We start from the raw sequence: 25,310 nt of genomic DNA, 5'->3' as shown, positions 1-25,310 counted from the left end.
GTGTCTGATGGGTGGGAAGATGGGAGACATACCGGACGTTGCTACGCGTCCCCTTCCTTAGGTCCCAAGCTGTCAGACTGCTTATTTTTAGAGCTTAAATCTTAAAAATAGTTTAAAATAGTTGTGATGTAATCACACGGAAAAGCTTTGGGTCTTAGGGCTCTGAGACCTGGTGACATACAGAGTTTCTTGAGGAGGCCCTTCCTTGGCTGCTTTCAAAAGCAGCTTCAGCACAGCAGTGCTCTAAGGAGGCCAGCCAGTCCAGGCATGCCGTGTGCCCTCCCTTCAGGAGGACGTGGGCATCCATCCATGGGCAGTGTGGGCAAGAGCAGTCCGGGTGGCATGCTCTGGGAGCCCAGAAGTAGGGGTGCTCAGGTGTCCAGGTCCTTGGAGCCCAATGGGTTTGCTTGGAGTCAGGGCCAGAGAAGGCCCGTGGTGGTAGGAGCAGGGTCGGGTTGTTGGGCTAGAAGTGCAGGCCGTGGGCCACCCTCTGGAGCAGGGAGAGTTGGTGCTCTGGATGTGGGTGAAGCTCAGAAGCGTGCCGGATGCCTGCTGGTGAGAGCAGAGCTGCTGGAGAAGGGAGGAGATGCCTTTGCCTGGAGGGCAGCGTAAGCAGGGAGTGCGGCGTGAGATGCAGGGTGGTTTCCTGGCGTGGGAACTGGGGTCCCCTACCTGCCTCCACAGGACGCCAGTGCTTCGCCTGCCCTGCCTGCCCCTCCGCAGATGCAGGGTGTCCCAGCCGCCCTGGGCAGTGGCAAGTTCTCTGTGACCTGGCTAACTGTGGGGCCGATACAGTTGCTGCTTTTCAAGGCCACAAGGAAAAGGTTACCAGTTCTTATGAGACAAGCATCCTTGTCTTATAACTGAATAGGTTTTATAGAGAAATTACAGTGTTATATGTGAAGTGAGTCCTATTAAATTTTTAGCACACCTTGCTTTTCAAAACACAGCTTTGGCAACAAAAAAACACATGGGTTGTGGCATGTCAGGAGGACTCCACCTGGGGGGGCCTCTGCTCAGACTGGCTGGCATCTTCCTTCGATGGGGACAGAAAACCCTTTGCCGGAAGCGCTGACCTGGCCTCTTTTCCATCTCTGGACCCCAGAGAAGCTTAGTTGTATGGAAAATATGTTGACATTTACTGTGTTAGAAAAATTTGAAAATACTTGTTTCTTTTTAAATAAATAATAATGAACAATAATGAGCCAATTCCATGTTAGCATAAAGAACATTTTTCATTTAAAAAAAGCTATTTTGCAGCTCTGATAAGCAGACAGCTGGATTCTCCATTTAGTCTCTTGTGCTAAGTTGTTAGGGGTGAAGCATGTGAAGAAAATCCAGCCTCACACAGACAAGCAGGTTGGGGCAGGGAGGAGTGTTTGCTTGCCATTTTGCATAATTGTGTGTTTCTTCTTTAAATACAAGACACAAAGTGGCCATTCCCAGCAGTTAGTTGCACTGTGGACTCTGAAACCTTGATTAAGTTTTTGTACTCAGTTACATTAAAATCTATCAGTCCCTCTTGTACTTTGAACAGAAAAAAAGTTTTAAAAAATTTTAGGATTGCTTTAGACTTAACAGAAAAGTTGCGAAGATCATTCCTACACACCCCTTCCCAGTCTTCCGTTGCTAACAGACTTCTGTGGAACATTTGTCCTAAGTAGTTACTACTCACCACAGTCTATTCTGATTTCCTGTTTGCAGTTTTCACCTTCTCTGTCCCACGGTCCCGCATGGCATTTTGTCATCATGTCTCCTTCATCTCCTTTGGGCTGAAACAGTTTCTTAGACGTTCTTGATTTTCATGATCTTGACAGTTGGGAGTCAGGTGTTCGTAGGGTGGCCCTCAGTTGAGAGTCGTCTGGTGTTTTTCTCATGGTTGGACTGGGTTTTGGAGAGGACCACAGAGGGGAGGTGCCCTCATCATACCCGTGTCCAGGGCACGTCCCATCAGTGTGAGTTGTCGCTGCGGTGTTGATCACCTGGGTGTCTGTCGGGTGTCTTCACCATAAAGTTACTTTCTTCCTCCCTTTCTGTGCTGTGCCCTCTGGAAGGGAGTGACTGTTTACAGCTCATAAAGGGTGAAGCATCAGGGTGTTCTGTTTCTTCTCTCCTTGAATGATCCTTTATTCATATTTGAGTGTGTAATCATACATTAGAAACATTCTTTCTAATGTTTCTAATGTTATTCTAACATTAGAAAATATTAGTTGACTGAGTTACAGAGATCTTTCAAAGTCTGATACATATTTCAGTATTGCAGAAAATCAGATTAGTTAATTATCTGATCTGCTGGGAAGCTGTTGGGCTCACAAGTTATCCAGATTCTACATCTTGCTTGTTGGGAGCTCAGACATTACCATTGGTGATGCATTAGTGGTTGTTTTCCTGTCAGTGAACCAGCTTTGCCCTAACCATTTTGGGGACAGTGCATGCCAGACACCCGCATCCGAATATCTACAGCGTGTCTGTCCATCCTTCCTTCGAACATTGCAAATGCCCAAACGTGTGATTTTTTTTTTTTTTTCCTACCTGGCTCTTCTGCTTTGGTATGCAGCAGGAATGCTTTATGTTGTCACAGAATATTAAAAAGACATGTGTACTCAAATGCTGAGTTTTAATAAAATCAATAGCTTGTACTTCATCCAAGGCATTGCCTACAGTGTGACGACAATGTGAATCTTGGCACAGTTTGCTGCAGCTGTTCTGACTTGGTACAAAAGGCAAATGTCATCTCCATATTACGACAACCTGGCAGAAGCCCCGAAGGGGTCCTGAGGCCCACTCTTGGGGGCCCCTGGCGGGCTCTGCAGGGTGGGCACAGGCACAGATGCCTGGCAGGACTCCGAGCTCCCATTGCAGGCAGGACAGTGGTTAACAGCCTGATGGGGTCAGAAAGTGGGAGTAGGAAAAGCCCTCAGCTGGGGACCCTGTCCCCAGAGACCTCGGATTACAGGGCAGGTGGCCAAATGAATCGATTCAGAGCTACATTGTGGCAGAAAAGGTGATGGGAGCTGCCCTGAGTGTGCGTGCACCGGACATTCTGTGAGCCTGGAGGAGAGGTGGGGTGGTCATCCGTTGACTGGATGCACTTTGTGTGGCCACTGCGCTTCACAGCATCCTCTCAAGGTCAGCGGCATCCCATTCTGCAGATGAAGAAACGACAGCTCTGTGAGGCTTGGTAACTGGCCCAGGTCACTGCAGCCACTGAGAAGCGCCCAGCCCCCCACAGTCCTCATGGCTGACCTGGGTGGAGCCTCACAGCAGCTTTGCTCGGAGCAGCTGGAGCAGGTCTGTGGGGGTGGCGGACTCCAGAGCCTTGCTGGGAGGACATCCCCTGGGGCTTGCCAGGGCACGGTGGGGGAGGATCCAGCAGTCCCAGACACATATCTAAGAGGGGCAAGAAACTTCCAGGCAAACAAAGCACTTTCCATTTATCACAAGAGTTTGTGGACGTTGTAAGCTGGAAAGCGGTGTTTGCTTCTCCAGTGTGGTTTCATCTGTGTACAGCTGGCTTTTTTCTTGCTGTGAGTTGGTTAGGAAGCTGGCATCCTAGGAGGTGTGTTTGGGTTCATCTGCTGTAGGGAGTCCCTCCATGCTGGAGTGCTCCTGAATTTCTCCCTCGAGGAAGGTTGGCCTGGCACATGGGTACAGTGACAGAGGAACGAACAGACGCTAGTGATGCTGTTGGGGCTGGCAGAGGGGTCCCACACTCCTTTGACTGTCACTCCCCAGGCCCAGGCCCCTTGGAAGCGCGAGTTCCCGAGTGCTGAAACATCACCCAGCTTCCTTGAGTAGACAGCGGTCCACATGTAGCAAGAGTTGTTTCTCAGATAAGTCTGAGGGCCACATCTGTGTCCTTGCTCTGTTATCTCTTTATCACCTCAGGGACTTAGCATACAGATGCTGCTGACTATCCAGGATCTTGCAGGTGTAAATGAAAATATTTTCCCCTTTAACCTAGTCCAAAAATGGCATTTGATAACCTGAGTAGAGGCCTCACTTGACGGTTGTGTGAAGCCCGCCCTCTCTCACCCTGTACCTTCTTTTCTAGGGTGCCATTTAGCCCCCTGCAGGCTCCAGGGGTCCAGCTGCTCTGAGCAGACGGGGGCTCGGGTCCCAGTGCAGTGTGGGGTGCGCGTGGCAGGCCTTGGGGTGCCAGCGTTGAGCAGAGACCTGCTGTGGGCCCAGGTTAGCTGCAGGCCTTGGGGCTGTGACCTCAGGAAGTCACTCTCGAGACCCCCTCCTCACCTGTGGGTACAGGTGACAGTTGAGAGGATCATACAGAGGCATCCGTCGTGGTGGTTGGCACAGAGGCGGCCACCATAAAAGGTCAGCAAACGTCCAAATCTGACACAGGCCAGCATTTCAGTTCTGTGACTGTGGTTGTTTCCTGACAAGTGACCCTTCCCAGATTTCTGAGCAGAGCGCGTGCTGAATCAAATTTAGCCTTCCTGGTGGTGCCCCAACTGGAGCGTGCTCCTGGCTGGCAGGCCGCGCTGCAGTGACTGTGGATGGGCTGACCCTGCAGGCTGCCCCGTTGCCGTTTGGAGGTCAGGGTCTTTCTGTGGGGCCGCTGCCGGTTGTGGCTCAGGGAACACTCCCTTCTGCCTGTCCTCGGCTTGTTTCTCCAGTGATTTTTCATGCCCCCGACCCTGCTTCCAGTCCCAGGAAGGTCCTCTTGGCTCCCCTGGCCAGACTGTGTGACTTCAGGGGCTCCTGTGTCCCTAGAAGGAGCCCCCAGCAGGACAGGCCGGACCCCTCCTGGCTTTGCTGATGACTCAGTGCTCTTCGCTGCAGCTGCCTCTGCCCCGCTCTGCTCTGGGGGCCCGGGTGGGGGATGGGCTCTTGGGGCCAGACCCTGGTCACACGTGTTCCCTTCCTTTCTTCTGAGATCTTGGCCATAATGGAGTCCCGGAGCAATAGCTGGACCTGGAGTCTCCAGGAAGAATTATGGCTGGGTTTCAAAACTCCCATCTCAGCTGCTCACCTCCGTGGCCTCTGTGGCCTAGAAGCACGATGTAGTCTGACTTCCTGCCCCCACAAAGCGGGCTCTGGGCTTTTGTCTTGACATCCCAGCCAACAGGGTGTCAAGTTACAGGGCTGGGAGAGGTGGTAATGGATGCCAAGAAGGGGAGCTGATGGAGTCTCAGAAGAGCTGGGGCAAGCGGGGAGCAGGTGGGCTCCGGGGGTGCAGCAGGGACCCCGCACTCGTCAGTGCCCGCCAGCCCCCAGGGCAGGCAAGTGTCCGGCTTCAGGGCGCAGCCTGTGTCTGCATGTGGCAGTTCCCTCTCTGATAACACTGAGCGTGTCTGAGTGGATGGGGTCTCCTGGGAAGGGAAGGTGCCGTGTGGTGGGGTCCCAGTGAGTAGCTCTCACGCTCAGATGACTGTGAAAGATCCCAGTGGTGTGTGTCCACTGAGACAAGCAGTGTGCAACTGGAAACTGCCAGGGAAACGTTACCAGGCAGTAGGACTAACCTGGAAACTGGTGATAGACGTCTTTTCTCTCTTTAGAACTTTCCTAGAAGTGCTTCTGAAATAGGGGTGCTCCCTGGCTTAAGTGTATGGAATTGCTTTCCAACGTTGGCTCAGACAGCCCTCCCAGCAGTGCCTGAAGCCTCCAGTGGTGGCTCCCAGGCCTGAGGATGGCCCCCTGCTCTCCTGGGACTCCCCATGCACCCCCTTTCTCTGTTGGGCCGGGCCGACCCTGAGCTGTACACTAATCCCCTCCTGAGTGGGCGTCTGCCCCGGGGCACCCTCTGTGTTGGGAGAACTGCTGCTGGTGCTTTCAGGGGAGGAGATGGGCCTTTGAGGTTCAGCAGGGGTGGTTCCTTGGATAAGCCCTTTCTTTCCTGCCTTCTCGCTCCCAGGGTAGTGTAGTGTCTGGAGTGGCCAGCCTTGTTGAAGACAGTCTGCAGGAGGCCGTAGAGCTACCCTGGCACTGGCTAGCTCTCGGGGGCAGAGCTGGGCTGCCAGCCCCAGGAGTCGGGTGGCGTAAAGTACCTGTGATGGCATAGCGTCGTCTCTCCGCTCTGCTGGCTGACTGGTCCCCGCTGAGTGTAGCTTCTTGGGTTCTCCTCTCCAGTGGCTTTGTTGCTCATGTGGGGTGCCGGGGCCATCTCTGTGTCTGTCTCTGTGACCCTCTAGCCAAACAGCTGGCTCGGCGTCCTTCTGTGGGGGGCAGTCTCTCAGCATACGTTCTTGGGGCCCAAGGAGAACCTTTTGAGGCTGTGACCTTCAGAAGCTCGCGTCGCTGCTTCCTCTTTGCTCCTCACTGCAAGCCGCAGGGCGCGCTGCAGCCTGAGTGGGCGGCCTCCTAAGGGTGTGGTGCAGTGGTCCTCTGCACAGCGTTCTGTCAGCTAGGAGTGCTGGGACTCCTCTTAACATCCGCCAGCGTCCTGAGCTCACGGGAAGTGGATTTCTAGGGCTTGGTGCTTGAAAACACATAATGACGCGATTCAGGAATCCTTTGATTTCTGAGTTGAGCTTGCACATCTTTGAGCAGCGTAGTATCTGTGCATGTGGAAAGAACTGCCCACAAGCGCACAGTGATCAGTCTACAGGCATTGTGGATTCTTCGTGAACTCAGACTCTCCTGGAGCTAGGTACAGGGAAGTGGGGGAGGTTGGTGCACACCAGGGACGTCACCTGAGCACCCAGAGAGCAGACTCAACACCTGTCCTCACTGGGTTTGGGAATATTCAGCTGTTACCTGATTGTCCACTCTCTGCCAAGTTCACCTTCACAGCGAGCAGCTCCTTACTGCCTCGGGAGGTTGGGGCCCAAACTGCCCCAGTGACCTCCTAGGGCATCTGAACCTTCTTGGCACTGAGGTCTCACCTCACCCAGCAAAGCTGAAGGGCAGTAGGGCAGGAATTACTGTCCCCAACCTTGTAGGAGGCACAGAGAGGGAATGTCCTACCCTGGGTTTCTCACTTGAAAGAGGCAGGACCAAGTGGGGCAGTTTTGCAGGCATGTGACCCCCTCCTTCCCTCAGCACGTGCAGGCTTGGTGCACCATGCCTGCTCTGGGAGGAGGCCTTGTGGCCTGTCCACCAGCCAGCGTGGTGCCAGGAGGAGAGTCCTGCCCCTCTGGCTCAGGAGGCCTCAGCCCCTCTTCCGGGGTTGTGGCATCGCACCAGGGCAGGACCCCTGTTTCTGCCCTTGTCACAGCGCCCTGGGAACATCCTGGCCATCACCGGGAGCTGCAGTGCCCCACCCTTCTGGAGAGAGGGTCTGAGTGGGAACACCGGTCCGTGGCCCCAGCCCTGGGTTGGGGCACGCCCCTGTCGAGTGGGCAGTGGCAGCGTCACCCTGGGAGGCTGAGGGAGGGTGGCCCCTTGTAGGAACGCCAGGGCGCTGGCCTTGGACGAGCTTGTGGAGGTGAGGGGTGAGTTAGCTGGGCTCTGGCCGGGGAGGGCCTCTGCTCAGGCTTTTGCCGCCTTTCAGTGAAGGCCCCAGTGTTTTGCCCTGAGCTCCCTGCTGAGCGTGGGCAGTTTGGGGGTAGAACTAGGAAGCCTTCCCCCGACTGCGTGCCGCTGGGGGACAGGTCCCCTGAGTGCAGTGGGGTAGTGCTGACTGTGCTTCCAGGGGGCTGTTCAAGAAGTGCCTCTTCCAGCGTGCATTGGGTCTGTCACAGGGGAGATGAGAATATGATGGAGGGACATTCCTTGCAGTGGGTGGTGGTGAAGGTGGGGGCAGCTCAGGAGCAGCAGGAGTTTGGGGTTCAGGGGTTGGGGACTGGAGAGACCTGTGGGCCTGGAAGGTATGAATGGGCTCTAGTGTGAGGAATGCCCTGGGAGAGGGTCTGGTGGGGCCAAGACAAGTGTTTGCTTGGTGCGGGGTCTAGCAAAGCCTCCCCCACCCCCCTAAACAGTTAGCAACTACCTGCCTCTCCTCACCCAGCTGGGGCCAAAAGATGGGGGGAAGAGGGAGGGTTCTGGCAGGGACTAGTTGGCTGCCAGCCCTGCTTCTCTCCCCCTGGTTAGCCCCGAGGAGCAGTTTGTTGTCCTGAGGCCTCATTGGGCCCACAGTTGTCCCCGACTTCGTTCGTGTGTGCAGGCATCTCAGGGATCTTAGAAAAACGCAGGCTTTGGTCAAACAAGTCTGGGGCAGTAATGGCCTCTGGTGAAGCCGGGTGGGCGGTGGTCTGCTCCCGCGTGCCCCTGTCCCTCCTGGCTGACCCTAAAGACAGAACTGCTGTTATCCAGGGGTTTCTCCCCGCTGCTGGACACGGCACCCACTTCTTAGGTTGGCTTCCAGCAGCTAGGAAGGAGTGAGAACATGGATGCATGGGTGTGGGTCAAGTGTACCTTGCCCAGACATCAGGCAGGCGCGTATGGAGAACAGCAAAGGTCAGGGCTGCGTTCCCTTGATGAAAACTGCTTCCCCTGGCACAGGCCAGTGAGACACTCAGTGTTAACCCCACACTGACCACTGCTGGGTAAGCACCTGGGATGGTGGTGCTGTGAATGGAGGGATCTTGTTGTGAGTTAAGTTTTAATCTCCAGGAAACTTGACGGAAGTTCCGGGCACGTAACAGAATTTTTGTTTGTTTAGCCTCGGGTGGCATACAAGGGAGGGAGGTAGTGAGAACGTTTTCACAAACAGCCTGGCTTGCTTCCAGGTCACATAAAATCTCTTCTGATCATAATAATTTATCTCAGGATTCCCAAGATGGGCAGGCTAGGCTTAATGCATTTGCCCTGAAATCATAGCTTTCAAATAAATGTGGTGCCCTGGCAGCCTCCCTGGACCGAGATAATATACACGGCCACTACACTGCTTCCCTGGCATGTTGGGCTAGATGGTTTTATAATTTAGAACACGTTTTTTTAGAAAAAGAATGCCCACGATAATTTTGAGCCTTTGTCAAATGAGTATCCTTTTCCTTGAATTAAAAGAGCTCTCTGGGAAAGTTCTGAGAAACTTGAAGTACCTTTGTGTTAAAATTGAGCTTTAGGAAAGTTTTCCTTGTTGGAAACTAGTGGGAGCTGGTGGCCCTTCTGCGTTCGGAAGAGGCGACCCAGGTCCCTGTAACAAGCGAGCAGTCCCCTGTGGGCCAGCGCCACACAGGAAGTGCCTGCAGCCCTGCAGCCCCAGGGCGAGCTGGCGCCTCCATTTCCTGACAGCACCTGAACCCTACCTCACTTCTCAAAATGAAGGCTGCATGTCACAAACTGGTTAGAACTGGCTGTTGCCATGGTTTTCACGTTGGAAGGCACAGTTAAAGGGTCACATGACCAAAGAGGGAAATGCCTTTGTCACATGACTTTTTGGTGGCCTGATTAGCATACAGGAAGTTCACTCCCTGCTGGCTGCTGGGATGCTGAGTGATCACTGATGGGAGGTGATGTCATCTCTTGGACGAGTTATTGATTAGTCTTGTCCAAGATGGGACCTGGGAGAGCTATGGTCACAGTGGTCATCTTAGGCAGCTTCAGCTTCCATGTGGTCCAGCCCCTAACCCTGCCCTCTTCCCTCAGGCAGATTTGAGCTGTATTAGGCATCTCACCTTGGAGATGGGCACATGCTCCATGAGATGGTAAAAAGTGATAAATCCCTGTAGGTTACCGTTGCCCCTGTTCGCTCTTGCTCAGGAAGCACCGGCAGTCTGTAACTCTAGACTTGGTTCTGCCGAGGCTGCTGCTCTGCTGTGTGGCCGCCTGGGAGCCTGCCTGGGCTGCGACCAGCGGCTGCAGCTCCCGTGCCAGAGCCTTGTGTCTGCTCAGTGCCTGTGCGCATGCCCACAGAACCTGGGTTGGAGCCCCGGGGTCATCTTTGATGTGTATCTTGGGCAGAGTTGGCAGCCAGCAGGGAGACACAGACTTGAAAGAGTTCCTGAACTGCATTGGTTTTTGGTTTGTTGAGGCCCTAGTGAGACATCCTGGGTTATTTTATAGACAGCCAGCCAATTCCTGGACTTGAAAATGTGGGCTGCTAACCCCAATGAGGGAGTTCTGTACCTTGAAATGGGCGCCTCCCGATCGCTCGTGGAAGCCCACGCAGCAGCTGTGCCTGTGGTGGTTCCATCGCATCAGGGCTGCGCTTGCTGCAGTGCAGCGGCTGTGCTGCTCTGAGAGCTGAGATGAGGGTGGGCCAAGGGAGAGCGCTGCGGGGTGAGGGGTTGGGGGAGTCAGTGAACCCGGTGTGTGGTCCTCTGTGCACCCCCCTTCCCTGAAGGCATAGCTCACTCTGGGAGTGGAAAGGGCAGTTCAATGGGCTGTTAAAATACCGGTTTCCCATCCCTAACTCTGCTTCCCCACTCAGCTGGAAGGAATGGGATAACTTTGAGTTGTTACTACTCCCAGTTAACTTAGGCGAGTTTGTTCTCTGGGTCATAGTGCCACCTAGCGGGCGAATTCAGTCCTTGGCTGGCTTTCCTGCTGATTGCATTCTTTCAACACAGATACTGAGGCTAGATCTTAAGGGAGAGTTTACATTAGGTCCTCAGCAAACAGAGCTGCTTGGCTTGGCGCTAGCACTGTCTCTGAGACTCGTTGGTCCTTATATACGTGGTCACCAATGCCATTAGCGGAAGCCTAGCACTTCATGGGAAATAGATGGGGAAACAGTGTCAGACTTTATTTTTTTGAGCTCCAAAATCACTGCAGATGGTGACTGCAGCCATGAAATTAAAAGACGCTTGCTCCTTGGAAGGAAAGTTATGACCAACCTAGACAGCATATTGAAAAGCAGAGACATTACTTTCCGTTTAGTCAAGGCTATGGTTTTTCCAGTAGTCATGTATGGATGTGAGAGTTGGACTGTGAAGAAAGCTGAGCGCCAAAGAATTGATGCTTTTGAACTGTGGTGTTGGAGAAGACTCTTGAGAGTCCCTTGGACTGCAAGGAGATCCAACCAGTCCATTCTAAAGGAGATCAGTCCTGAGTGTTCTTTGGAAGAAATGATGCTAAAGCTGAAACTCCAGTACTTTGGCCACCTCATGCGAAGGGTTGACTCATTGGAAAAGACTCTGATGCTGGGAGGGATTGAGGGCAGGAGAAGGGGACGACAGAGGATGAGATGGCTGGATGGCATCACTGACTCTATGGACGTGAATTTGAGTGAACTCCGGGAGTTGGTGATGGACAAGGAGGCCTGGTGTGCTGCGATTCATGGGGTTGCAAAGAGTTGGACACGACTGAGCGACTGAACTGAACTGAACATTACTAGATGTGCATATATGTTCTGAGGAACTTGAGTGGTAGGATTGGGAAACGAGGGCAGAGGATAATGGGCAGGGGTGGCTGGGAGCTAGTCTGTGAGCAGATTAAGTGGCTGGGTAGTACCCTGGTATGTGAGAGCAAATATGTGCCACGTTCCAGTCAGTTTCAAAACCTGCAGCCACTACTGCCACGTTGCCACTGGCAGGATAGAGAGCCCACCTGTAGCCCAGGAAGGACCCCACAGCAGGCTGCCTTGGCTGCCTCCTGAGGTGGTGATGCCCCACTCTGGGGACTTGGACCGTCGGCTAAAAGTGTATGCCTCAGCCCCTCTGTCACCTGGGGAGGGGTAGGTGGGCTGTCCAGGCGTGAGGGTCGTTAGGGAGTCTGGGTTCAGCAAAGAAAGGCTGATTCAAGTGGGGCTGGCCTCCCCATCAGGTGGCTTCCAGCATGGGCAGGTAGGCGTTCCACCAGCAGGCCCAAGATCCAGGAGCAAGTGTTCTGGTTCAGTACTGAGCCGTATGGTACGGAAAGGGGCTGTGGTGGGTTCCAAAATGTGATGTTTTCCCGCAGACACATAGGTATCCTTAGCCCAGGGGACACAGAAGTAGTTATCGGGAACAGTCCTGACTTTCTAAAGGGCTCAGCTGTAAACTGGCAGGTTCGAGGGCCACGTGGTGAGTGCAGTGAGAAAAGGCAGCCTGGGCAGGTGGTTGTGGGGAGGGGTGGGGAGGCCAGCCTGCTCGCTTCCACTTCACTGTGTCTGCGTCTGAATCCCAGCATCCGTGGGAGTGCTGCCCACCACAGGCGGGGTGCTCGGGTAACAGCCCTCTTCCCTGCCCCACAGTGACATGAAGTCTGAAAGGAGACCCCCTTCGCCTGATGTGATCGTGCTGTCTGATAACGAGCAGCCTGCGAGCCCGAGGGTGAATGGGCTGACCGAGGAGCCCCCGAAGGAGACCAGCACCGAGGCCCTCATGGTGAGCTCTGTCCCCGCGCCAGGGAGCCGCCTCGCGGTGGGGCCAGCTGGTGCTCCCTGGCCCCAGCCCTCCCTCAACCCATGTTCTCTTGACCTTGTAGAAAAGCAGTCCCGAAGAACGAGAGAGGATGATTAAGCAACTAAAAGAAGAGTTACGGTTAGAAGAAGCGAAGCTGGTTTTGTTGAAGAAGTTGCGGCAGAGTCAAATACAAAAAGAAACTCCCACCCAGAAGGTATGTGCGTGGCTGTTCACTCCTCAGGGGTCAGTGAGAGGTATTTAGGACCAGGGACAGAAAACCGTGGGTGCTTCTTTGGCTCCCTGCTGCCCCAGGAGCTGGGTCTGTGAGGAGTCCGGTTTCCTCGGGGGCAAAGGGGCAGGGTCCGAATTGGAAATTTGCAGGCTCAAGTTCGTGTTTTGGATTTAGCTTAGAGGAGATTTCAATCTAGAATATTCTGGATCTGAGTATGAGAACCTCGTTCCCTGCAGACTCCCATCAAGGAAATGGAGAGCAGACGTCTCTGAAGGTGCTGGAAACACAGCTCTGTTCTGAACCCCTTTCAGAGGGGCGTCCTGCCCTGTGGGTGCCTGTGTGGCCGGCAGGGGCCTCTCTGGATTTCTGGACAGACTGCTGAATGCCTGCTTCAGGGTGCCCATACCCAACCCCGGAGGCCACGTCCCAGGGCTTCTGCCCCTGCCACCTCCCCACGCCTCACGCTCCTCGTGCGGCTTCTAAACGGGGCTTATCCTGTAAGGCAAGGTCAGGCTGGTTTTGTGGGCCTCTTTTGTTATCCCATTCTGGAAAGGTTCCTGGTCCGTGACATGGCTACCCTTCCTTACATTCTGATGACTCTGAGTGAACCAGAAAGGAAATGCATCTTGGGCAGTACAAGCAGACAGTGTGTAGACATTGCTTCCACCTTAAAGGGAGCAAGACGGGAGGACACTCGTGGTCTGACTTGGGGATTTGCTTGAGCTCCCACTCCACACCTAGTAAACAAGTGGACCAAGCCTGGCATCTGTTAATATCCTGATGGATGAGCCTGCTCGTTACTTGTTTCCTGTTGATTGCTGAAAAGTTGATGATGGGGACCAGGTCTGTCACTGTCCTTGGTGGACTGTATGCCTGGACCAAACAGTTTCTCACCAGGGTGGGGATTGATATATACATATATAAGCCTCAGCCTTTAACGCCAGCCTTTTTTTGTCCCCTGGAGGGCAGAGAAGGCACCTGAATCTCAGTGATGCCAAGCACCCTGGGGCAGAGGGGTAAAGGGCCCTGGAAAATCCGTCCTGTGTTTTTCAAACATGTTAATTCCTGCTGCACTGAACATGGCAGGCAAGCAGAACCTTTGAGAGCCTGATGCTTCTTAAAGAAGAAAAAAAGCAATGCTCCTGAGAATCGTTTGTGGGGAGGAGCATGGTTGGTAGCCTTCTCATCTTCTGCCTGTCCTGACCTCTTGCAGCCTGCAGGCTCCACTGGGAGCTCCGTGACCACCCCTCCCCCGCTTGTACGGGGCACCCAGAACATTCCTTCCGGCAAGCCATCACTTCAGGTCAGTGTTTACTCTGCATCACGCTCCTGAGCAGCCGTGATCCGGTTTCTGCAAAAGGCTGCTCATTCCTTCTCGTAAGACTAGAATGAGGCCTTCCAGTGGGAGCCCTCTTGCCAGTCACATTTGCATCCCCATACCCAAACCGGGCCCCTGTTCATCATGAATAACACAAACGCTCGGAGGGCCCCTCCCATGGCTGCCTCTAGTGAGACTGGAGAGACGACCGAGATCCTGGACACTCTGGGCCCCCACTGCAGCCCGGCTCTCTGAGCCTGTCACAGCCTCCTCTGCCCACAGGGTGCGATGGGCAGAGCTCCTGCTTCAGCCGTAGGACAGAGGTCAGGCCAAGCCCACCTGCCCGCCCTCAAGCCAGAGACCGCAGCTCAGACCAGCAGGCGGGCAGTGTTGATCCCAGTTAGCTAACTTCTTACCATGGCGGTGCCTGGGTCCTGAGCGAGTCCAGGTTGGCATAGCTCTCGGTGGGAGCCTGTGTTCCTCGTTCTTTTGTTTGTCTAGAGTGAGCAGTCACTTTAGCTTTTTTCTACCACCACTGTTCTGGTGGGTGTGCGTCTGTGCCTTTATGAACACAACACACCTGTTTACAAAGCTGTGTGAGATCTGAGAGTTGCTGTTGTTGACAGGCCTCTGCAACTCGGATGCCTGGCAGTGTCATCCCACCACCCCTGGTCCGTGGCGGGCAGCAGACGTCCTCAAAGTTAGGGCCTCAGGCGAGCTCCCAGGTCGTCATGCCCCCACTCGTCAGGGGGGCCCAGGTGAGCATGGGCTTACGGAACAGCCCCAGGCACCTGTCTCTCTCGGAAGAGTGACCCCGGTACTCAGACTGGGGCTCTTTCCCCGAGTCTCTCTTTATTGTCCTCTCATTGTCTTGTCTCTGCCCCACACCCCGACAGCAAATCCACAACATCAGACAACATTCCAGCACAGGGCCACCGCCACTCCTTCTGGCTCCCCGGGCGTCTGTGCCCAGTGTGCAAATTCAGGGACAGAGGATCATTCAGCAGGGCCTCATCCGTGTCGCCAACGTCCCCAACACTAGTCTGCTCGTCAACATCCCACAGGTGAGTCGTGCGACAGACAGCCCAGTCCCGTGGCCCGTGGTCCTGTAGCTCCTGGGACCTTGTTGGGTCGTGAAGGTTGTGGACAGGAGTCTCCTGTTGCCTCTGCTGAGAGGGTGAGGGTGGGGTCACCAGAGGCTCCCCCTTCCCCTCCACCCACCCCTCCCTCTTCACCACCGTGGCCAGGCGCAAGCACGTGAGGGGAATGTCTGCAGATGTCCCTTCAGCGCCAGTGCGTCTATTTTTAGCCACGTGTCCCTTCACCTCTGTACAGAGCCTCTGAGATGGTGAGGGCTTGTTTCCACCTAAGAGTGGGGGAAGATGGAGCCAGGGGTGGCAGGCTGAAGCTCCTCACTGCCAGATGAAATGGCTAGGTCTGCAGGAGCTTCTGTTGCTGTGCGAGTTAGCTTCTCTTCCTCCTCTGGCACCATCCATGTCTGCCTTTCTCAGATAAGATCATGGCCAGCAGTGCTCTTCTGAAATCAGGCTCAAGGACTGTCCTGCTGCCCGAATGGGGATGTCCTGGGCAGGCCCTTCCATCCACCCCGTAGGCGCTGGTCAGATCCCTGCTGTGTGCCACCTTGTCCTTGTGTCAGAAGGGTAGCAGCCAGGCAGGCAGTGGTGATCCTGCGGCTCTGCTCCCTGGGGGGCCAAGGGAGCCGGCGAGGGGGGCAGCGAAGAGCTGGCCGGTCAGAGGCCAGGCGGCACCCTCGTGCTGGGGAGTCTCGCTCCCCTGCAGAGACCCCTGGGCCGGTGTCACGGGCTCCCTGAGGCCCACAGCATGCCCGTTGTCAGGTGCATGCATCTTCCTGGAGACAGCTTTCCTATTTCCAGAAGGCTCTTCAGCCCCGTAAAGCTTAAGGGTACTGGCATGGTCCGCTCCCGGTTTGAGGGAGAGCATTTGCGTGTCGGGTGGCAAGTGAGCTGGAGTGAGGCGGTGGTGGAAGGCCAGCCACCAGGGTGGAGAAGACAGTGACACAGGAGCCGTGAGGGTGGAGAAGAGCGACGGGCGGGGGCGCACAGAGGCGCTCGTGACGGAGGTGCCGTTGGTGCCGTAGCGCGCCGCCTTTGCAACCTTTTGGGGAAGGGGCCACCTGGACCCGTGCTGGAAGGGGAACCAGGCTGTAGTGACAGCACAGTGGCCGTGCGCCTGGGTGGGGGTGGTTGCCAAAGGGGTGCCCGCTGTGATGCTGATGGCTTCATGGGTGGCCTCAGCTGATAGAGTGTAGCAGGTTACAGATGTTTAAGTTTTCTGGGTATCAGCTAAACCTCAACAAATTATTTGTAAGATTGGTCATCTCAGAGCAGTTGAGTTTAATGTCTCTTTTTCTGTTGCTTGTTGATGGCAGGCAACTCTGAGTTACTTTTAAGGACTTGTTAGTGTAGCTGATGGTGCCGACCTGGAGTTAACTTTTATAAGGACTTAGCATAGCTGATGGTGCAGACTGTGGGGTTCTCCTCAGGGTGGGCCCCTCAGGCACCCTGACCAGGTCATTGCCTCCCCAAAGCCCTCCCCAGCATCGCTGAAAGGAACGACAGCCACCTCTGCTCAGGCCAACTCCACCCCCACCAGCGTGGCCTCCGTGGTCACCGCTGCGGATTCTCCAGCCAGTCGGCAGGCGGCCGCCAAGCTTGCACTGCGCAAACAGCTGGAGAAGACGCTGCTTGAAATCCCCCCACCCAAACCCCCTGCCCCCGAGATGAACTTCCTGCCCAGCGCTGCCAACAACGAATTCATCTACCTGGTGGGCCTGGAGGAGGTGGTGCAGAACCTGCTGGAGACACAAGGTGAGCAGGCCATGGGCCCAGGGCTGTTCTCTGTCTTGGAGCTGAGGTTTCCATCATGTGAGTTGTTTCCGATGCGTAGCGCATGTGGGCACGTCTGCTGTGTACGTACGGCTGTCTTGGAGCATGTTATGGATGATCTTTTGCCATCAGTTCTTCACTTGCTCTGCGGTTTAGATAAAATTTTTTTTTTTTTTAAGTTTGTTGTTCAGTGTAGTTGATGTACAGTGTTGTTTTGGCTTCTCTGCTGCACAGCAAAGTGGATCCGTTACACACACATCCACTCTCTCTTAGATTCTGCTCCCATGAGGGTCACTGCAGAGGACTGAGTCGTTCCCCATGCCGCGCAGCAGGTCCCTGTTGGTTATCGCTGTATATAGAGCAGTGTATATATGTCAGTCCCGGTCTCCCGGTCGATGACCCCTCGCACCCTGGATCGTTTCTTACATGTGCAGCAGGCAGCTTCTTTCTGATGGGGCCTCCTCTGAGAGCTGGGGAAGGGTGGAGCTTTGCCGGGCACTGAGTCCCCATGCTGGGGGAGGGGCGCCTGTGCCTGGGCTAGCTCACGTTATCACCCTCTCCGGAAGTGGTCTGGAGAGCCACCTGCATGTTAAGAGGTTTTAGGAACGAAAGCGCACACACGGGGTGGTGAGGAGAAAGGATGCTGGAAAGTAGGAAGTCAGGTTTGCCCCGGGAGAGTTGCCAGCAGATGCAGAACTGAGGGCTCTTCTGTCCTTAAATTGCGCGCATGGTGATGCCAATTGGCCAGCCAGCCTGGATCTCCTCCCTGCGTGGGCTCATCGACGCTCCGTGCTGAAGCGGAGACAGTGCTCCTCAGGGCCAGGGGTGGCTGGGTGGACTGTACCGGAGGAGCTGGGGGCCTGCGGCCGGGCCCAGGACAGAGAGATGTGGGCTCTGACACAGCCCGGACGTGTCTGGACTCCTTCAGTGACTCCTTTAGGATGAGGTCAGGTTGGCAAAAGAGCTGCCACCAGGCCTGTGTGGTGTGGCAGGCAGGAGGCTGTAGTGCCCGCCAGTCTTGCACTGGCCTGTGCTGGACTCCTTCTCTCCCAGACTGGTCTGTCTGCGCTTGTTCTCGTCAGGGGTCAGTCTCCATCCCCTGTCGTCAGGAAACAGGCCCTAGCCATGAGAGGAGGCCCTGAGTCCTGCCTGAGGTGGCTCTGACACGGAGGGCAGCCGCCGCTACCTCCTCTGGGGGTGGGTGTGTGGAAGGAGAAGCTCCAGGCTGGGGACCGGAGCTGGGGCCCACAGTGGACCCTGGGGCCTCCGGCAGCTTGGGCAGGTGGCGTCCTGTCTGCTCTGTGGAGCAGCAGGAGCCCCCTAGAGTCAGATCCCCCCCTGCAGCCCCTCACCAGGTAGAGGCAACTCAGCCGGGAGGATGGGGCGGCCGGGGTCTCTCCGCATCACGGTCCATGACATCAGGAGGCTGTTGAACTTTGAGTGCTGCCCATGGAAGAGATAGGAACAAAATGCAGTTACCCCTTAATGCACATTGGATGGCACATATGTGTGTGTATACACACTGAAGAAAGCAGGACCCCACACCTCAGCAGGCTCTTTTTGTGGCTGCCCTGTCACCCCTCCGGGAGCTGGGTGCCACCAAGTTCTCGTTCCCCGGGTCCGGCTGTGTGTCTGGGCAGCCATGCACAGTCACTTCAGCTCCCCAGGCTATGTCTTCTTGAGACAGGGCGCCTAGGGGTGTCCCCTCAAGAGCTTGTTGTGCAGCCCGGACGCCCTGCTATGCACAGGACTCCAGGCACAGTGTCTGTTGTGAGCACTTTCTAGATGTGGTTACCTCGCCCCCGGGCAAGGGTGCCCCATCACCTTACAAGGTGGGGCCTGGAGTGGCCACCGTCTCCCCGACAGGTGGTGCAGTGCAGGAGGGTGGGAAATGCCTGCTCTGTGGGCAGGAAGGATGGCCGGGAGAAGCCAGGTGTCTTTGAGAGTTGGTGTCGAGGATGCCGAGCCTGCAGCTTTCTAAAGTGCCCCAGCGTTGCTTCTCAGCAAAGCTTCTGCAGGCTGGCCCTGTGTCTGCACACAGTTGGCACCCATGTGTGTGCCGAATGAAGAACGTCGGGGCCTCAGTGTCCCGATGCCAGTTGGGCCCCCTGGCCCAGGGCACTGCCTGGGCTCTGCCAGCGTGCACATCCCTCCTGGGGGTGGTGCAGGCTCTGGCTGTGCTGCTCCCGCTCCTCCGACATGAGTCACGTCTGTCTCCCCCTGCAGCGGGCAGGATGTCGGCTGCCGTCGTGCTCTCCCGGGAGCCCTACATGTGTGCACAGTGCAAGACAGACTTCACGTGCCGCTGGCGGGAGGAGAAGGGCGGCGCCATCATGTGCGAGAACTGTATGGCGTCCAACCAGAAGAAGGCGCTCAAGGTGGAGCACACGAGCCGCCTGAAGGCCGCCTTCGTGAAGGCGCTCCAGCAGGAGCAGGAGATCGAGCAGCGCCTCCTGCAGCAGGGCGCCGCCCCCGCGCAGGCCAAGGCCGAGCCCGCCGGCGCCCCACTCCCTGTGCTGAAGCAGGTGAGAGCCGCGCGTGGGGTGGACACGGCGGTGCCCTCCGGGAGAGGGATCTTGTTCCTCGCTCCCTCAGCAAGGAGCTGTCGCTGGCAGGCAGGATGCTCCGGCATTCTCTCCCTCACTCGGCGATCATCTGCCTGGTTGTTAACTGTGCGTCTAAATTGCATTTAATGGTGGCTTTTGGTGGTGAAAATACTAATTTGCAGTTTCTTTAGATTTTGTAGCTTTCACTCGCAGTGTGCCGGCTGACAAGTACTTCTTGTCTAAAAGGACTTTTCTGAAAGCCACATTGAGCTGCAAAAGGGGCGCTGGAAGAAATGTTCTAGCTAAATTAAGGAGAGGAGCAAGTTTGAAATCAAGTTTTTTTGGCTGCCCTTTTTTTTTTTTAATGTTTTGTTTTCCCACCCCTTGTAGACAATTGGCAATTTTTTGTGTCCTTGGAAGTCATTGATAATTCATCTAACAAACTCATCTTCTCAAGATCCCTGCATAGTGGGTGGCGGTGCTGCCTCAGGAAATTGCTGTCCTTTTGGGGACTCAGCCTCGCACGACCATAGCTGCTGCCCCTCGGTCACGTGGTCGCCTGAGGTCAGCCTCTGGACAGCGCTGACCTCGCTTTCAACCCCCGTTTGTGTAGGTCATAAAACCCCGGCGTAAGTTGGCGTTCCGCTCAGGAGAGGCCCGCGACTGGAGTAACGGGGCTGTGCTACAGGTCAGAACTAGGGCGCCGGGAGCCCCCCGCACCGCACAACCAACCAGCCCTCACGCCCCCGACCGTGACCACGTCAGTCGCCGACTGTCACGCTACCTGCGTCCGTCCGTCTGTCTGTCTCTCGCTCTCTCTTTCCCTTCCTCCTTCCCCTCCTGCCTCGGTGCAACTTACCTAGTCTCCTGATGTTGGACTTCCGGGATCCCGTGTGGGTGGGAAGAGGTCAGCTAGATCAAGGAGAGGCTGCGCTGAGCACCGTGCCCTCCGCGGCCCCCTTCCTTGTGTGAGCTGTGGCCCTCTCTCTCCCCTGCAGGCCTCCAGCCAGCTGTCCCGGGGCTCGGCCACAACACCCCGGGGCATCCTGCACACATTCAGCCAGTCGCCCAAACTGCAGAACGCAGCCTCGGCCACCACCCTCGTCAGCAGGACGGGCAGACATTCCGAGAGGGCCATGAGCGCTGGCAAGGGCAGCACCACCTCCAACTGGAAGAAGGCGCCCCTGAGTACAGGTGGGCAGCCCTGGAGGGGCTCAGCGGGGACCTCCCCAGGGGCGGGCCCTTCCCACCCTTACTTTTAAGAGAGGCGTGCACACACCCAGGCTGTGGCACCAGGGTCCTGAACCCGTACTTGCTTTCTTAAGAGCAGCTGCCTCCGAGACTACAGCCTCACCTCTCTGTTCGCTGAGTAGGACACCCTGAACTAGTGGTGGCCCTGGATAAATGCTAACCACACTTGGCGTCTCTACCCCCATACCTCGACTCTCAGCTCTTGACCCAGAATGTGGGACGGAACCAGTTCAGGCAATGCCCGCCTCAGCCCTCCTCCTTCCTGCCACAGAGAAGGCTTGTTTCTGCTGTTACAGCGTACCTTTCACGGTGTGCTGACCCAGTGTCCTTCATTCCCCGCTCTGTGGGGACCCCCTGCCCGCTTGGACAGGTCAGATGGTACAAAGTGCAGGATAGAATGAGAAGGAGGCAGGAGGAAGGGGCCCCTGGGGAGGTGGGCAGCAGAGCCCTGTGAGGAGCAGGCATCTGAGACCCAGCTTGGGGAGGCAGAGACCCTCCGGTGGCCGCTCCTGTCTGCCACAGCTCCCCCTTCCCAAGGTTGTCCTCTGGCTGTCCCCCGACACCACTTTCCTGCTTTCCCTTATTCTTGTGCTCGCCTTGAGATGAACGTTAAATATTTCTTGTGTCCATCAGTAAGTGGAAAGTGAAGTCTCGGCACAGAGGGCCGAGAGGAGGAGATGGGTGAGAGCTCTCTCCCGTCTCCCTCCCCAGCCCACCCCTGGGTCCCTGTAGGAAGAAGAGGCGCCATCGTGAGAGTCCCTCTCAGTAGTCAGAACTGGGAGAGGACTGTCAGTGGGAACAGCACAGGAAAGCCGGCTGTGCGTACGGCTGATGCGCGTTAGAAACGCGCCCGAGGAGCAGAGCCTGCTGGAGGGTGGGGAGGGGCCAGCCGACTGCAGCAGAACCCAGCCCTCCTGGAGAGCAGAGAGCGTTTGTGAACATGCCATACTGAGATACTTTTGCTCAGCACGTTTGAGATGGCACCAACTCATAGGCTGGTCAGAAAAGTCCTTTTTTGGGAAATTTTGAAAGTATATGAAATAAGTGGGAAAAGTCAAACAGGAGACTACATACGTGTGCACAGTGGTAGCGCCCATGGGGAACCTGCACACTACAGGCAGCGTTTGAAACAGAACACCAGGGAATACATAGTTGCTGTCTCCAAAGACTTGTACGACTAGATACGAAAGTGTCCTGGCTTAGGAGCAGTGCTCCTGGTTGCCCTGGGTTTCTGGATGGTAGTTTGAGGAAGGCTGGGCAGGACCTGGTAGGACCTCCAGGTTTCTGGAGCGCTGGCCTTGAATGCGCATGGAGGGTTCTGTGGTGCATTCAGTTGGGAAGTCTTGTTCCACAATAGATGAACCCACCCGGAATACCTGGTGCTGCAGCGACTCGGGTCCCTGCTGCTGCTGGGGCTTCACGACAGTCTGTGCTGCATGCCAGCCCAGAGCCCAGAGTGTGCTGGTTGGAGGCTTTAGGGGCTTCCCCAAGCTGGCCTTTGTGCCCCCTGTGCCCAGTGGGCCCAGCCGAGGCGGGGGTCTTCCCCGGAGCCTCCCCTGACCGGGGCCGTTGTGGCCTGTTGCTCTGTCCTGTCGCAGGCGGGGCCCTCGCGTTTGTCAGCCCGAGCTTGGCGGTGCACAAGACCTCCTCAGCCGTGGACCGCCAGCGGGAGTACCTCCTGGACATGATCCCGCCCCGCTCCATCCCCCAGTCAGCCACGTGGAAATAGTGCGCCAGTGGAGAACAGGCTCCCTCCCTCCCACCTGGCCCAGCACCCTCCGCTCGGGAAGACACCTCGTTCCCCAAGAAGGCGAGCGCGCGCAGGCCACGCTGCAGAAGTGAGAGCTCCAGTCTTGGCTACCAAGTCTCGTCGCGTCACGGAGGGATGCTTCACAGGTGGACCAGGATTCTTACTGGGGGACCTTTCCCGTGGGCTTCCTTCCTTTCTTTGCCTTTAGTTTGCCCAACACCAGCAGAAAAGCGGACCTCGGGGCCGGCTCTGCTCCTGGCCCTCCCCTTCAGCCCCTGGCAGGGCTCGTGGACGGCACGCCCAGACACTGTGACACACTCGGGCAGCGGTGCCCGGCGCTGCAGAAGTTGAGCGGAGCATTGTTTTGTTTTGCTTTGCCCCCGTCTTAGCCTCCTAATTTCTGACTGCCTTTCTTCATGGCAATCCCTAGGTTGACAGATTTTTTAAAATCACCTCACAATGATGGAGTTTAATGTAAACGGTGCAGACCCAGGGTTCCCTGCCAAGCACGACCCCGGTGCCCTGGGGGGTGGGCCGCTCACCCCCCAGCCCTCACTCCAGCAGAAGGCCTCTGCTACTGCTCATCCCGGAGACACCCTCCGACCTTCCACACTTAAGCAGAAGAGCAAACTGCAACCCAGACCCAGCCAGAGAGCCTGGGACCCTGGGAGCTGAGTGCCGCCGCCTGAGTAGGGAGGGGAGAATCGGCCGCCACACCCGGAGCCGGAGAAGGAAGTCAGAGGGGCCGGCTGTTGTGTTTTTTGTTGTGGTGGTGATTTATTTTATTAAATCGTTTCCTTTTCTTTTCCTACTTTGATGGACTCATCCTAAGCCCTGGCCTGTGCTCCTGTCGAGTGTGTCTGCGTGGGGAGGCCCCCCCACCGCCCCAGACTTCAGGGTTTGCGTTTGGGTCTAGTTTAGAACCTCCCTTACAAAGCAGGGCCACGCGGCCAGGGTTTGCCTTCAGACTTTTTTTTTAATCCTCTAGCGTCTACAGAAATGTCTCACAAAGGATCAGGTCTGCTCTTAATTGTGTTCTGGTTTGTTTTCTCCCACTCCTTAAAAATCAGTCCATGAGGAAAGGTAGAAGCTGTTGTGCGTGTGCTGCACATGGGCCAGCTCTGTGCAGGTGTGAGGGTGTCACGTGTGCCCGCACACACGTGTGGAGATGGGGTACGCTGCTCCTCACTTCAGCCCCAGCCCTGGTTTTCCTGTCCATGCAGTTAGGGACTTAATTTAAAATTCTTAATTTGTAGGGCCACCTTCCTCATATACACTGCTGCACCGTTCTAATAAAGGCTCATTTAACCCCCCTCATGGTTGTGTGAATATCCGTGTTTAGAAGACATTTTTGACATGCAATAGAAGACCTAGTTTTGCAAAGCGTTTGAATTTTTTGTCTAAAGCCCTAAATTTCTCATTGATTTTTGTTTTGAGTGCATAAAGAAGGTGGCCTGAAGGAGGGGAGGACTGGAGAACGGTGGCTTTCATTCCAAGATCCAGGGATTTGGGGAAAAGGGGAAATTGACCTTTTGGGGGGGGGTAGTGGGGAAGGGTGTGTTTTTACACCAAAAAATCAAGAGTATGCAAGCATTTCTATTCCTCGCATTTTTCTGTGTGCCTGGCAAATAAATACCTGTCTTATACTACTCTGAGCTGTTAGCTCTCTCTGTTCGATGGCATGGGCCAAAATTCCCAAATCCTACGAGAAGGAGTGCCCAGCTGGCTGACTCGGGCAAACTGACCTCAGTGCCATGCAGCAACTCAGGCGTCTCGGCCAGGGTCACCTCTGCACTGGGGGTGCCCAGGGTTGCTGCAGCCCCACAGGGGTTGACTGGGTCTGTGACTCCGGGGCTCAAAACCAAGCCACTCGCATTGGCCCCGGATCCTCGCCCCATCACTCTCCACCATGCTCAGGATCCACCTCTCCTCACCTCATCCGGCCGGACTCCTCCAGGCTACTGCCTGGACCTCGTGAGCTGAGTACAGACTGACCGCCACAGGCAGAGGGCATGGTGGCTGGGCCCTGACCCGTTCTCTGCCTCCTCCAGCCCAGCATTTGCAGGAACATTCCCATGGGTAGGACTTACTGTGACATAAATGTAGCTTTTTAAAAAGGGATCAAGAAAAAAGGGGGGATCCAGGAGGTGAGATGCCTTAATCTTGATTCATTTCCCCTGTCTCAAAACTTCTATCCCCCTCTTTTTCCCTTTAGTTTCCCCTTTGCATTGTCACTCCTATAAGCCTCAAGTGCATGGTTCTGTGCTAAAATTTATAATGTTATTAAGAAAGGGCATTAAATACCTTTCAAGTATGGGAAGGGTGTTAACATTAAAGGTATTCCCCCAGCCCCAAAGCCCACCCCTCAAAATGGGCCGTGCTTCTGGGAGTCTGTAGGCTGAGAGGATCTGATTCCCAGGAGAACCAGAGAACGTGGGAGCCCCCAGTCCCAAATGACTATTGTAACTGCCCAGTAGTCTGCAACAGGAGCCCCCAGTGACACCTGGAAACTTAAGAACACTGGCTGTTACGTGGACTGGGGTGCAGGGCTCACCAGGCTCCCTTCCCCATCTGAAATGCCTGTGTGCAGAGGCCCACAGGTGTCCGTGGGTGCTCGCACAGGGAACTCTGCGTCCACTCAGAGCTGCCCGTGGGTCTGGCCATCCCGACTGTCGTGGGGACCCTAGTCCTCAGTGTCCCGGGTGTATCTGTTGGGACCCACACCTTTGACAAAGTCAAGAGTGACTGCCCTGCGAGGTAGGGGTGGGTGGCGGCTGTGGTCTGGAAGCAGAAGGTCACTTCTGTACAGAGGGAAGGAAAGAGGCGACAGGACACCCCTGCATGGCTCCCGAGTGGCCCACAAGTCACTGCTGTGGCTGGAGAGACACGGGAGTCTTCTGTATGAATCATACGTGCAGGCGTGGATAATGGAAAGACGGCCCTTGCTGCTCTGCCGTTGGGTTTTTCTTTGATGCCTGGTTATGCTGCACATGGCGTTTGCCTAAAGAAGCTGGAGTGAGTTTTTTTTTTTAAGGACAGCTAAAGTTTTATAACCCTTAAAGAGTAATAGTCACACCAGTGTAGGGTATTTGGGAGGTGGTTTGTTTTGATTGGGGGAAGGAGGTTGTCACTTGTATTTATTGTGACTATAAGCCTTTGATGATAATGTTAAAAAACAAAGT

The 25,310-nt window shown here is 55.6% G+C and overlaps 1 protein-coding gene across 5 annotated transcripts in view; it reads left to right on the top strand.

The window, feature by feature from the left end:
• Positions 1-25,310, top strand: part of GATAD2A (GATA zinc finger domain containing 2A) — a 98,506-nt gene extending 73,196 nt beyond the window's left edge. For 4 of the 5 annotated variants that reach the window (XM_068979376.1, XM_068979379.1, XM_068979377.1 and 1 more), the window contains 10 exons: positions 12,014-12,146; positions 12,247-12,378; positions 13,610-13,699; positions 14,341-14,472; positions 14,611-14,778; positions 16,284-16,563; positions 18,808-19,106; positions 19,741-19,815; positions 20,126-20,321; positions 21,977-25,310. In XM_068979376.1, the coding sequence (XP_068835477.1) occupies positions 12,014-12,146; positions 12,247-12,378; positions 13,610-13,699; positions 14,341-14,472; positions 14,611-14,778; positions 16,284-16,563; positions 18,808-19,106; positions 19,741-19,815; positions 20,126-20,321; positions 21,977-22,107 (1,636 nt within the window). In that variant the 3' untranslated portion in view covers positions 22,108-25,310. Of the gene's footprint in view, positions 1-12,013; positions 12,147-12,246; positions 12,379-13,609; positions 13,700-14,340; positions 14,473-14,610; positions 14,779-16,283; positions 16,564-18,807; positions 19,107-19,740; positions 20,322-21,976 lie in introns of those variants that run through there. The other variant, XM_068979380.1, reaches the window with a different exon arrangement.

This window comes from Capricornis sumatraensis, chromosome 9 (assembly GCF_032405125.1).
Source record: "Capricornis sumatraensis isolate serow.1 chromosome 9, serow.2, whole genome shotgun sequence".
Taxonomy (NCBI): Eukaryota; Metazoa; Chordata; class Mammalia; order Artiodactyla; family Bovidae; genus Capricornis; species Capricornis sumatraensis.
The sequence above is the reverse complement of the archived record's forward strand: the minus strand, read 5'-3'. Positions and strand labels throughout refer to the sequence as shown.